General features: G+C 42.6%; 1 protein-coding gene across 1 annotated transcript; it reads left to right on the top strand.

Annotated features, from left to right (window-relative positions):
* Positions 1 to 54: 54 nt before the first annotated feature.
* On the top strand, positions 55 to 13,440 carry LOC146658023 (outer dense fiber protein 2-like). Its single transcript, XM_085426419.1, has 17 exons — positions 55 to 309; positions 508 to 624; positions 1,517 to 1,656; positions 2,707 to 2,836; positions 2,947 to 3,078; positions 3,326 to 3,400; positions 3,477 to 3,548; positions 3,640 to 3,756; positions 5,284 to 5,457; positions 6,010 to 6,119; positions 7,954 to 8,089; positions 8,245 to 8,355; positions 8,498 to 8,761; positions 8,904 to 9,004; positions 9,161 to 9,323; positions 10,535 to 10,660; positions 11,642 to 13,440. The coding sequence occupies exons 1-17, from the start codon at positions 196 to 198 to the stop codon at positions 11,786 to 11,788; spliced, it is 2,229 nt and encodes a 742-aa protein (XP_085282545.1). The 5' UTR covers positions 55 to 195; the 3' UTR covers positions 11,789 to 13,440.
* Positions 13,441 to 13,475: the final 35 nt, after the last annotated feature.

Genomic DNA, 13,475 nt, shown 5'->3' with positions numbered 1-13,475 from the left:
CTTTCCTCTCAACCAATCACAAAGCGGGATCTTGCAACCGAGCCAATCATCAGGCCGGTCGTTTGTCAAGCCAAACAACCGTTTTCTTTACTGGGAGAAGCCGAGATTCATCTTGGAAGCAGACTGTGTATCATGATAAAAATGTGCTTTTTAATACTTATTTTAACGGGTCATTAATGTGCCCAAACGGGGTCTATGAGAATGAAAACCCGGGATTCACCTCCGTCGCCGCCACCGGTTCACCTCCACGTACTGGAGACTACACCTATACATGTTCACATGAGGAGGAGTCCCAGCAAAACCCCACAGGTTACTGTACTTTATAGATTCGGGGAAAATACTGCTGATGTTAATCACATGTCGTATTTCTGCTGCAAAGATTTGTTAGTTTTCTTCTAGACAGCCCTCGCCCCACCTTTTCGCAAGCTTTCAAAGAGTTTCCAGAGGAACAGGACGCTACGTTAAGTCTTGAAGCGTTTCACCTGAATCTGTTTACCTTTTCTAAAGAGTCGGGAAAAAGGTGCCCAGGTGAAGGGCGACGGAGGTAGACCAAAGGTCCGGAAGCCGTGGATTCCTCCGGGAAGGCTGTCCTGCAGAAGAGATGTGGACTCCCACAAGTGCCAGGTCTCTTATTACTGTTCATCTCTGTTAAATGTACTGGGATCTGTGGAGAGGAAAGATTTTCTGGCAGCAGTTTGTTTCTTTAACAAAACAGATGTACCGAAAGTATCAAAAAGACTACAACCAGAACCTATACTCTCATTTCAGGGCTGATTTACAAATTAACAAAGGTAGCTGATATCCATTACCATGGACCATCCGAACTACCCACGCAAAGAGTATTCACATATCACTTTGAGCTTATATTCCTTATTTTGACATGTTCGAGCGATGTTTTTCTGTTATGCTGTCTACCTGCCACTGATGGCACAATATGCACAACATAGGGCCATTTACAAGAAAAAGTAGAAATGAAGTAAAATAAGTAGAATTTAAGCAAGACATAAAAAAAACTACAACCATGGGACTTGAGGATTTTAAAAATGATGTCCAGAGCAAGAGAAAAATGTCATAAATATCCACAGACATAGAAAAAATAAAAATAGTGAGCTGAATAAAAGGAGTTGGATACATTTTAACCCACAAACACTTAATCACACAAAGAACAACTGCTACAGTGGCTAACGTAGCAGGCGTTAAAAGACTTCAACTCCCACAACACCCTGCACATCATAGAGAGCAAGGAGTTCCCCTCCTAAATAATATTTGCATATGACAGACACATCTGGTCAACCCCTCACTGACTGGGATGTATTAATCATAGAGAGCCTAAGACAGGACCACCTTTTTGGCTTTAATTTGAGGATTAAACATAATTTTATTTTTTCTAAGACACAGTCGAGGATACTTTGATGAACATGTACCTTGTTTCTTTTGGTAGGTGCAGCTGTTTTCAGTTTATTTCTGTCTTCTTTGAGGCTGATCCCTGAACCGTATTTCTGTTTGTCGTGATTAGACGAGCCGAGTGCGGCATCAGACAGAAAATGGGATCAGACATCAGAACGAAGCAGAGGAGCAGGAGGAAGAGCTGGATGCAGTGTCCAAGGACCTCAGCATCCTACTTAGAGAGCAAGAGAGCTTTCGCCGTTTGAGGAAGTACGTACAGCTTCAGCAGTCTGACACACAAACATTTGTACTACTGACCTCATATCCAGAGGAAGTTTAACCAAACTGGTTTAGTTGTACAGTTTCTCTGAATCTTCTCACAGGAGCACGAAACAAATGCTGAACGAATTCATGTTATAGCAATGATTAGGCAAAATGAATAATGAAATTAATGATGATGAGTGCCATTTCTCCTATTCCTATAATGTAAAAGCTGCAATGGAAGAATATGCAGTTAAATCAGATTTTTTTTCATTTGGTAAATCTGCCAAAAAAACTTTTTACTACAAAAGTCTTCTACTGTAATCTTTGCGTTGCAGAAGTCTCTTTAATGGGTGGCAACAAGTTTTTACACATATCTTTGTAAAGCAATAAAAGGAGGAGAACTAACAGTGAGTTAGTTACCTCTTGGGAGCTAATGTTCGTAGATTAAGGTGTTTTAGTTAATTTTATTTATTTTACAATTTAATGGACTTAACCAGCGGTGTCAAACTGCAGTCCTCGAGGGCCAGCAGTCAAGTTCTATAGTCTTGCTAATGACCTACTAATTTTATTCAGGTGTGTTACAGCAGGGACACATGGAAAAGTTTCACTACACCGGCCCTCAAGGACTGGAGTTTGACACCTGTGGACTTAATGAACTATACGCACCTGTATTGGTAGAGATTAGTATGTCAAATGCCTGATAAACTACCAGTGTGCATGGTTACCAGCACAACACTGAGAAAGATGGCGTAGCAGAAGGCTGCTCACCCAGAATCAAGGGTGCCCTGAATAACTGCTGCACCTTTAAACAGGTGGTGTGATTGATGCAGGTCAACTGGAACGGGGACTGGGTACCAGAGGAATCACACAGTGTTGGCAGTCAGGGGAAGAGAAGGAGAACAAGTGGATTTAGCACAAGGAAATACAAGTTTCAGCTTTCAGTGACTCCTGCAACGATACTCTAGTAGAGGAAACGAGAATAATAAGGCCAACTTTTACTCCAATATACTTTCTGCTGATGCACACAATGATATTTCAGGTCTGCTTTGTTTACAGGTCAGATTCTCGAGGTCAACACAGAGGGGCAGATGTGCTCCTGAGAGCCCTCGTTGAAGCAGAAATTGACGGCGTAGCTGTAGCCAATCAGCTGACAGCTTTGAAGGAAACTATGGACAGCTTTGCCAAGGTAAAACCTGCACTGGAAGATATTTTACTGATAAATCAAGTGGATGAAGAAATGAGGCAGAAGGAATAGATTAGGACATGTTTGGATGTGCATGTTTATTTATGTTTTAGGACAAGACGCCATCAAAACTGCACGCAGCTTCTCTGGAACGGCAGCAGAAGTTGTTGTTGGAAAAGATCGAGATGTTTGATAACACACACCACGGCCTCCGACAGCTCCTCAGAGAGTGGAGTGAACATGAGGTACAGGAAGAAGACAAACATTCCCAGCCCACTGTTCCTTCAGTGGGCTGGTTTCAGTCATTATGCAAATGTACTGTTTATAAGATCGGGGAAACCTGCAGTCAGCTGAGACTGAAGAAGTCACTTGGATGAGTGACGAAACTCCCACAAAACGCTACATCCAGATGAACAGAATCAACTTTTGGAGATTAAGGAGTGGGACTGTCAGCGTGCCTTCATTCACTCCTGACTTTTACTGTATCCACAGCGGGAATCACTGGTGAGGTCAGAACAGACAGACACCCTGAGAAAGAGACTGGCCGACAGTGAAGCAGACAACATGGTGAGTGATTATCACCCGCTTTTTACCTCATTTTACATCAGAGAAAATTTCTGAGAAGACGTTTCTTCTTTTGCAGCGCCTTCTGGCCAAACTCACCCACAAGGAGAAAGAGGCCTCAAAGCTTGCAGAGCATTTGGACTTTGAAAAGGTTTTCCACAACTAACTGATACCTCTCAGACAGACGTGCGCACCCTTAATGATCTCTCCCGCTCATCCTCTGCTTCCCTCTCTCATTGCAGGACAATGTGAAGACAACCGAGGAGCTTTCAAGAATCCTGGAGTCAACTCGCAGCCACCTGGAGTCTCAGCTGAGCCGAGCAGAGGCAGAAAAGACCCGACTGGCCGCTCAGATTCAGGTCTGTTAACACAGAACGCGATCATATGCATTAACACACTGGAACAAGCAGACATAGACTACAACCAAAGACTTAAAAACCCTTTTGATATCTCAGGCCACATTTACTAGTCAATGCAATTAATGCGATCGCAAAAAAATGCACAAGTGAGAGTGCAAAGTTCTGCAATTTAACTGCCAAAAATGCCACATGAAGGAATCTAAAGACATATTTGGTGCAAAACCTGGGGTGTGCCATAGCAAATACTTGTAACACTTTATTTTCATCTACGTTTAAAAATGCCTGAAAACAAGTTACACTGAATGAATATACAATATATAATAAAATGAAGGTTGTAAAGAATAAAAAAGTAAAAGTAAAAACACAACCAGACCATCAGCCACTGTGTGGCTTCCTCCAAACTCTAATTCATTCCACCTGTTTAGCTGTGAACTTCAGTAAACAGGATATATGACTAATCTTAATACCTGTACCCCCAGGATGAAGTTACTACATCCAGTGTTTACACTGTTCCAGACATCAACACCAACTGAACACCAAATGACCATTGCAATTCCTGGAGGAATCTGCAATCTGCTGAAAACAGCACAAACTAGCAGGTCAAAAAAAGATTGACCCAATGAGGGAGCAACAAATCTACTGAAATAATAATGGAGTGTAGGCACTGGCACATGTTTCTCCCCAGAAACAGCAGTTAGGGTCAGTGAGCGCCAGCTGAAGGAGAATCAGTATGTTCTAACATGAAGGCAAACTCCTCTGGGACTGTGTGCGGATAAATGCGAGGCTCTGGATCAATCTCACAGCTCAGAAAGAGGAGGGCTGATTTATTACAGCTGCATAATCTTGAAATCTGTGAGTAAGAGCTGACTTACGTATGTGTAAGAACATGAAACAATATTTCTTTGACTCTCAGTTATCATGCCAAGTGTGTGCATTGCTCCTGTATTTTTTTTGCATGGCATGCGAGGCTGCATGTATTACATGTTGTACGATTGAGATATCTTGACGCGCTCTGTGAACGTTTGAGTCACACAGATCTGATACAGAAGGGAAACTTGTGCGACTACAGTTTTCATTATGGATGATCTCTGTGGAAATGTGACTAAAACCTGGAGCAATGAAGCCTCCACTACGCTCATGTTCAGGTTTCATGAGTGTGGTTCAGTAATGGGTTTAGACTGGCCACAAATATACAAGTGTTCACACCTTTCAGTTACAAAACAGACACTGAAGCTCTTTCTTTAAGCCAAAAGAGGCTTTTCCCAGGACAAGTAAGTCTGGCACAATCTTTTTAAAGTTTATAGCAGCACTTTAGCTGCTTTGTTTCTCTCGTCCTTGTTCTGAACATATGTTTTCTTTCATGTATCTGTTGTAAATTGTCCACATAACAGTGCATGTCAAATAAGTAACAACAAGAGTCTTTTGATGTGCACACTTTGCCAGTGAAGGTAATTCAGAATCCTAAACTCACCCTTTAGCATTCATTACTCTTTAAACCAGCTTTCCTGCTTCTCTCTCTCTCTGTAGAGGATGCATCAGAGCCAGGAGCAGCAGCAGAAGGAGCTCCAGGTGCTTCAGGAGGAGCTGCAAACTCTGAGGGAGCAGAGGGAGGCCGAGGAGAGAAGTCTGGCCCTGCTCACCGAGCAGGGAGAGCGAGCCGAGGAGGCCGCCAGGCGGCTCGCGGACAAACTTCAGGAAAAGGTCAGTATGTGCAGCTCGTGTGATTAAACCTGGTCACTGGTTTCCTAAAGTCACACATTACCTACATTACATCCTGTGATGAACTAAAAGCTATTTTCCAATCCATATTTTTAAAAATCTTTTCACAGTATTTCATCATTTTCTGGTATTGCAGTAGATTATAGATGGAGAAGGTGGTGGAGAAAACATGTTGGTTCCTTTGTGTGACCGTCACACCTCTGTGTGGTTTCTTCTGCATGCAAATGAGTTTTCTCTGCGGTGTCTTGTCCGATCATGTGGTTTATGCAAATCTGATTCAAAGGAGAGCCGCTTGGCCAAGTGGCAAGTTTCCAGTGAAACACGCAAGCAACAGAGGTGAGGACTGCCTGCTGAAGGAACAGCAGTCTGACTGAGCCTGTAACAGGCATACAGACACTTCCTGCTTACTCTGTTCATTCTCTTTCACCTGTTCACCTTATTGAAGGTGACTTGTTTATGAGGAGCACTTGAAATAATAAATAAGGTCAAAAACAAAAGAAGAAAGTGTGTGAGTGTTTTTGTTTTTTCTTAAAGGAGTCCCAGCTGGCTCAGGCTCTCTCTACATCCAGTGACTGGTGCCTCCGTCATTCCAAGGAGGCAGCGGCTAAAGGACAGCTAGAACAGGAAATCTCTGCTCTCAAACAGTGAGTGCATTCATGGAAACACTCATTTAGTTCTTGTTTCTGTAAATAAATCGATAAATGTAGCCCAGCATCATCGGACAAAATGTGAGTCACCCTGAAAATTAAGGCGGCCGTGGTCAGTTTGAAATTTATGTCTTTATAAGGAATTTCAAGTCCAACTTTGTCTGGTTTGCTGGAGACCTGGAAGATGACAACAATGAGATGTGTAAGGCAGGGGTGTCAAACATAAGGCCTGAGGGCCAGAATCGGCCCTGCAAAGACTCAAATCCGGCCCACTAGACAGCTTTGGAAAATATGAAGGAGTACATAGATTTTGACTTTGTAACTGTATTTTCATAAGTTGGACAACTTTTCTTATTGATAAAGGAACCCTCCCCATTTCTATTTCATAGTACACCAAAGTAATTAAGTAACAGATAAACAATTACATGACAAAAAGTCCCTGCTTTTTCACTATCAACTATAGAAATGTCTGTCTCCTTATTTGATATGTAAGAAATGTTGTTTTTATAATTATGGGACAGTCTGGGGAATCAACAAACAGAACTTTTTTTGAGCCAGTATTAGCAAGAGAGCTGGGGGCAGCGGGGCCATCACATGGTCCATATCTGGAGGATTCCCCAGGCACGGCTGAGCTCGCACTGAGCTGGTTCAGTTCCTCCAGATATCAGCCAGATATCCTGGTCTGGTCCACGTCCTCCAGAAAAGCCATGGTGACAGAGCCGACTGTTCCATGGGAGGAGGAAATGGAAGTGGCTTTGGAGAGAAAAGCCAAATGCTGACAAACAGGGTGGAGTTGCGTTCACCTTTCCAGCTGGAGATGGATGCAGAGGTTTCTTAAATGTCTTTGTCACAGGTCGCATGAGGAGGAGAGCTCTCTAAGGTCGCACAGAGGAGCCAGAGCAGGGGAGCTGTAGTCTGTGGAGGAATGATGTTGTGGGATGAGGATCCTAGGACAGGCCGCAGGGGCTGCTCCGACACACCGAGACCTTCCAGGATTAAAGGAGAAACCTCGGGGGTGGGGGAGGGGTGGCAACACACTGACAACCCTGCAGCTTAGTCTGTAGCACTTTTGGAGATGCTTCAGTGTGCAAGGCAGGTGAAACCAGCTGTGCTTATATCAGACAAGCATACATTTACTGGACTTTAAACTTTTTTTTTACAGGGAATTTCCTTCCCTTAACATATGTTAAATGGAAACCCAATTTAAGAAATGAGGAGAAAAGGATGTGGAAGTGGTGGGCAGCGTGGGGTCATTTGGTTGGACCACAGACTCTTGACTGTGTTTTTTTACTGTAACCCTGTCGAAAAATCCCACCACAGCACGAGGCCGTAGAGATGCCCAGGTGGCAGCGGACTCGTGCACCTCAGCAGCTGATATCGTTCACTTAAGGTTGTTCATTACTGTAGGTAAACAGGGATCTGTGACTGGTATAATCTATGTTCCTCCTGTTCATGCTGGACTTGGGAAATCAGCTCTCTGGTGTCTCTTTTTCTGCTTCTTGAAATCACTAGCAGTAAGATGACTACTAACCCTCCCACCCTACAAAATCACCCATCACACAGTTTTTATAAAGGAGGGAAAAAGCCGGAAAAAAACAAAAACGTCTTTGTATCCGGCGCTTTTTTATTTACTTTTATTTATTTGGCACTTCTGTATCGGCTCCATTTTTCAGGCCCAGAGGATGTCACTTGACACAAACTGGTACTGAAACTGAGGCTACTGACACTTTGGAGCTGCAGCATCTGTGTTATGGCCAGAAACTGAAACAATGTTACTTAGAAAATTGTGGTTGTTGAGTAAAGTAACCTTTTATACCTGTCTATGTCACAGTCAGGTGATCGAGCTGCACGCTCAGCTTCAGTCAGCGGAGGAGAAGAGTCGGACAGAGAGGGAGGAGCTCCGGGATCAGCTGCATCATCTCAGTGCCGAAAACGCCTCCACCAAGCTGCACAATCAAAGTCTCAAGGTATGTTCAGGAGAGTTAGCAGCACGCTATGGATTTGGTTGATATGAAATAAAAACTGTTAAAGAAAAACCAACAGCTAATGTTGTTTCAAAGCTTCTGTGGTCTAAGGGAAATGTATTTATGTGTAGTTTATGATAAACATGCCTCACATTTAGAGTCAGCTGACGTCTTCTGAGGAGACACAGCGAGGGCTTCAGTCTGAAGCTCGTCAGCTGAAAGCGTCGATCAGGAAGTATGAAAACCTGGTGGAGAAGTACAAGAAGAAGGTACAGATACGCTCACTTTAAATACAGATTTAACATGAAAGTCAGATGGTACTTTGTTCTTACATATTATAACTTTTAAAAATGACTTTAAAGTCTCTGTGCTGAAATCGAACCTGTGTCGGGGTGATAAACCTCTCTGCAGGTCCAGCAGGCTCGCCTGGAGTCCGAGGAGTACTGCCTGAAGCTGGAGGCGGTGCAGAAGGAGGCGCTAGACGTGCACGTCAGCCTGGACAGGGAGAAGGAGCAGGTGAGGCGGGAGCTGCTGGGGCGGCTCAGAGAGCTCGAGACTCTACCGGACAGATTGAGGAAGACCGAGCAGCAGCTCCGAGAAGCCCAGCAGGAGGCTGACGCACGCGAGAGGAGGAACATGGAGAATAACTCCGCCCTCTCTGAAGTCAGGCACAAGGTAGAGGTTTCATTCAGACCCAAAAGACCCAGCATACTTAAAAATCTGGAAAGATTAACAAGTTTGATGAATATAATCCATGCAGAGTGTCCCCAGGAACCCGTCATGGCTGACATGTTCCACTAAACGTTTTCCTTTGCAGGTGGAGCAGCAAGGCACTCAGCTGGAGACGCTTCAGCAGAGGAACCTGCTGCTGCAGGAGGAAAACAACGTCTTGAAGGAGAAAGTGTACAACTTCGAGAGGTAACAGTCACAGAGAAACTGCATTTAATGGACGTTATTCAATTCAAGTTTATTTATATACTGCAGAGCCAAATCACAACAACAGTAATACAGATAAATCTGTATTATATCTGATCTTTTCCAAGCTGAGACACTAGATTTGTGTGTTGGTTGCAGGAGGCTGGAGGGCTTGAAGGCAGAAAACAGAGAGATGTCTCAATCTCTCGCTTCGAAGGAAGCCAGTATCCACAGCATCCAGCAGCAGCTGGAGGAGAAGAGTCACGAGTGCAGCGTCCTGTCCAGACAACTGCAGCAAACTCTGGACGACGTACAGAAACAGGTACAGACACGTGGAGTCACGGAGGTCTCACAGTTCCACAAAACATCACACACCAGACGGGTGAATGGGTTAGCGATCTGCGATGAGTTTAAAGCCAGAGGTTTCAGCATCAAGACGGTGGCTCTCCTTCAACTTCTTAACAGCTACCAAGATGCTGCTGAACTGGTTAGAAGTGGAGTTTGGTTCACATCTACCTCACCCAATAAAATTCTCCTAATAGAATAACTGTAAAAGGAAATGCATGTAAGAGAAGTGATTTGACAGGTAGCATCACTCATGATCCTGGACTTCCCAAACTCTAAAGTGTTCAGCAGTGACCTGGAGGATGTTAAGAGATTGCCATGGTTACTGGTGCTGAACACTTAAGCTTTTCTGAAGCAGGTTGCGTTTGGAGTTTTGGTTTAAAATCAGCTGGAGGCTCCACAGTGTCACTAATTCTTTTATTTTGATTTAATAGCTTTTATACCTGTCCCCGGATTGGGAGGGAGGGATGGATGTTTTATGCACACTGCTGATCTGTATCTCACTAACGTCACTGAGTGAAGTCCTGCAGTGCAAACACTGACACACAGCTTGCACGCATTAACTTGGTGATGCAGAAGGTGTTTAGACTGCTGTTAAGTCTGCAATTAAAGCAGTAAAAACTTAGACTGCAATTGAGATTAGAAAATCAGTCAGTCGACTTTGTTACTACATACATTACTTATTGCAGGCAATATAAATCAGTACATTTAATTTCACATTGATGTGGTCAAAAAATCTAATGATTTCCATCTCTCCTTCATTGGTCTGTGGGTCAGTCAGAGCTGAACACAGCAGGCAATCTTTAACTTAAATGGCGAAACAAATGTGTTAACTTGTGATCGAGCAAAATTGTCCTTAAGTCAATTAAATCAGACTTTTTTTTATATATTTGCGCGATTAATCCTGTTAGTAAAGTGTTAGTGCTGCTAATGTGGGTGAGGCTCAAAACTTTGGTTGGTGTTTCTGTTCTGTATTAAACTGATGATCCAGAGTTTACACCTCCTGTGTGAGCTGTGTCCACGTCCACACTGACTGCTGATCATTGAGTTAAACTGGGGTAAAAACTAAAGCTTTGATTTAGGTGTTTGTACACACTCACTAAAGATAAGGTCAAAGAAACTAAATCATCAGTTTTTCCCTGAAGGATTTCGGTGCTCATATGTTTATTTTTCACGTTCGGCCTGCAGGTAGACGACAGCATGCAGAGGGTTTTAGCCAAAGAGAGATCGTCTCAGTCTAAAGCCCTGGACCTCCAGAGCCAGCTGAGCCGAGCCAAAACGGAGCTGAGCCAACTGCAGCGAAACAAGGAGGAAGTAAGTCACCGCTGAATGCTTCTACATATGCAGGCAGACTTCGATAAAACCAAGAGGCCAGCACAAAAGTATTTCAGGAAAGCTCCTTCTGGCCCATTTGGGTCAGTGGCAACAGTTCCACCAACTTTCTACAGCAGTCAGCAGAGGAGGTGTTTGAAACCTGTGGCAAACATGGAGAAAGGTGGAGCGGGAGCCACTTTTCACGTTTCGCTCATTTGCAAATAAAAACATAGTTAGGACCACGTGTTCATGTAAAATATTTTAAGATTAAGGCCAACTAGCCTTTCAAAAAAAAGTTTAAAACACAGCAGCTCCTCCGTCACAGCTCACTGAGGAGCTCCAGCCTCGCGCAGCAAGTGGCAACATGACGGAGACAGCAAGCTCAGGTGTTGTGAACGTAAATGTGTTTTCAAATTTCCAGCAGCAGCGCTCGTTACTATAATCACTATAAAAACCTTCGCAGGTAAAAAGCCAATCACGGTCCTTCATTAAACCACCTGTTCAGCAATCATAAACGTGAAGACAGTCATCCTTTCAGCTGCTCGCTGTTTCACAGAGTTTCAGGATGAAGAAAAAGCATGAAGACAAACTCCCAGCTCGGTTTCTCACTCTGGAAATCTGGAAGTCTTTGTAAACTTTGCTGCAGGCTGACAGCAGCTGTTCACTTTCTCTCTATATATTTCTGTTACTCTGGTTCATTGTTCATTAATTACCATCAGCTCCTCACCCATAAATGCTTTGAAGAAGTTACTGTTGCTGTGACACGTGTAAATGTGCGCATCACTCCTGTTTTTTTTTGTCCAAAGACACACAGAGACTCTTATTGCTTTCACTGGTTTTGTCCCTTTAGTAAATCTGGGCAGATTTAAGGCAGCTTTGGTACTGAAACTGATACATCACATGATAATGATGCTCAAAGATGGTCAGAGAAAAAAAGGTGATGTTGTGATGTAGAAGTGTATCCCTGCCTTTGTTTCCCAGATGGAGCGGCGCTTCCAGAGCCAGCTGCAGAACATGAAGGACCGGCTGGAGCAGTCGGACTCGACAAACCGCAGCCTGCAGAACTACGTCCATTTTCTCAAAACCTCCTACGGAAATGTGTTTGGTGACTCTCTGCTTGGAAGCTGACAAGCAAAATTTATCCAGCCTGACCAGCAGTGATCCTCCCGAACTATCGTACGGGACATAAACCGCATTTATTAAAGGTCTGCTTTTGACTTGAAGGTTTCATGTTTTGTATGAAATGAATAAATTTGAATTTATGGATAAATTCTCAGTTATTAGTAGCCCAAACATTTTATTTATGTATAACTTACCAGTAACTTAGCAACTGCAAAGCCAAGATAAGAAACTCCAATAAGAGTTTTTATGATTTACAATATTCTTTCAGATTTACAAACATAAAAAATTATGTGGTTTATATTATAGCATTTTGTATTTTACACCAGAGTGTCATTAAAGTCAATGTAAAAAAAAAAGAAGAAAAACAGACTTGTTTCATTTATGTTAGGAGGTACTTTTGGAACATTATATCTACATTGTAAGACTACAATGTAGAGAAATTGGACTAAAAAACCAGCGTTTTAGTTCACCACAGCATGTTTTACCCTGTTGTTTTATGCGTGTCAGATAAACGAGAACAGTCTGTGAAACATATCAATACAAAGACTGGATGTTTAAAAAAGAAGGAACATCTAGGGCCTGATCTGCTAACGGTCTGCGGCAGTGCAGTCTTCTTTTGGCCTTAAAAAGCATGTTTTATACCTGTTATGGTTATGATGTTTGGTTCTAGAAGTTTTTTATTTTTATTTTCAGTTTCCAGTCCTATGATCAGTACTACTTGGATTTTTATGAAGCAGCAGAAATGAACTTGTTTCTTGGTAGAATGCTGATTAAGTAAACTGGATAGTCGTATAGAAATTATAGAAATATTACTAGAGAACCCTGCGACTGCATGTAATGAAACACATGTTATTTTCTTATGTTTTCCTGCTGAGTACTGAGCCAGTAAAACCCTTTTCTTCTCCCTTGTTTAGGATTTCTATGACTGAAGTCAAACATCACAGTAAACATTAATTCATGATAATCCTACAGGCTCGAATGCAAGAATAGACCTTATCAATCCAAACTGAGTTATACTGAACCTTGAAAATACTTTGATCAGTTAATATAGCTCATAATCTTGATTTAGAGAGTTTGTATAAATCTATGTTCTTCACGCGAAGCAACTGGAAAAGAAGCAGATTTTCTTACAGCAGTTCAGCTGTGAACTATCCGGTTGTTCAGTGATGACGCGACGAATCCTACTTCCGGGTCTAAAGTAGTCTGCGTTTAATATGGCTTTTGTGTTGTTAACATGTTTAATGTTATGTATTTTCTTCTATTTTATCTCAAAAAGCTCCTAAAACAGTCAGTGATCACTGTTGACCTCCCTCGGCTTTTATTACCGCTAATCATTTATTTAAGCTCAGTTTTTAAAACCTTAGGATGTAACTACAGCCCAGCCCATGCAGCAGTATATGAATGACTAACCTCGTATTGTGGATGGATTATCTCAGTTGTTCTCCTGGCTGAAGTTTGGTCCTTTTACAGCATCCTGCCATGCGATTACATTTGTTCCTGACCACCGAGAACACTCACATTAACTTTTATCGAGTGGAAAAAAAGTTAGCTTGTTTATATTATGCTAACATAGCTGTGTCGCTAGCGGTCACGTAGCACATCATTATATACCAGCTAGCCAAACTTCAGTAACCCTACAAACGTCACTGCTGTTTAGTTTTCTGTCTTCATTTATGCTGGAAGTGATAGCAGA

Source organism: Rhamphochromis longiceps, linkage group LG12 (assembly GCF_057381845.1).
Source record: "Rhamphochromis longiceps isolate RC_006_pf linkage group LG12, R_longiceps_female_GT1.1, whole genome shotgun sequence".
Lineage (NCBI taxonomy): Eukaryota > Metazoa > Chordata > Actinopteri > Cichliformes > Cichlidae > Rhamphochromis > Rhamphochromis longiceps.
The sequence above is the reverse complement of the archived record's forward strand: the minus strand, read 5'-3'. Positions and strand labels throughout refer to the sequence as shown.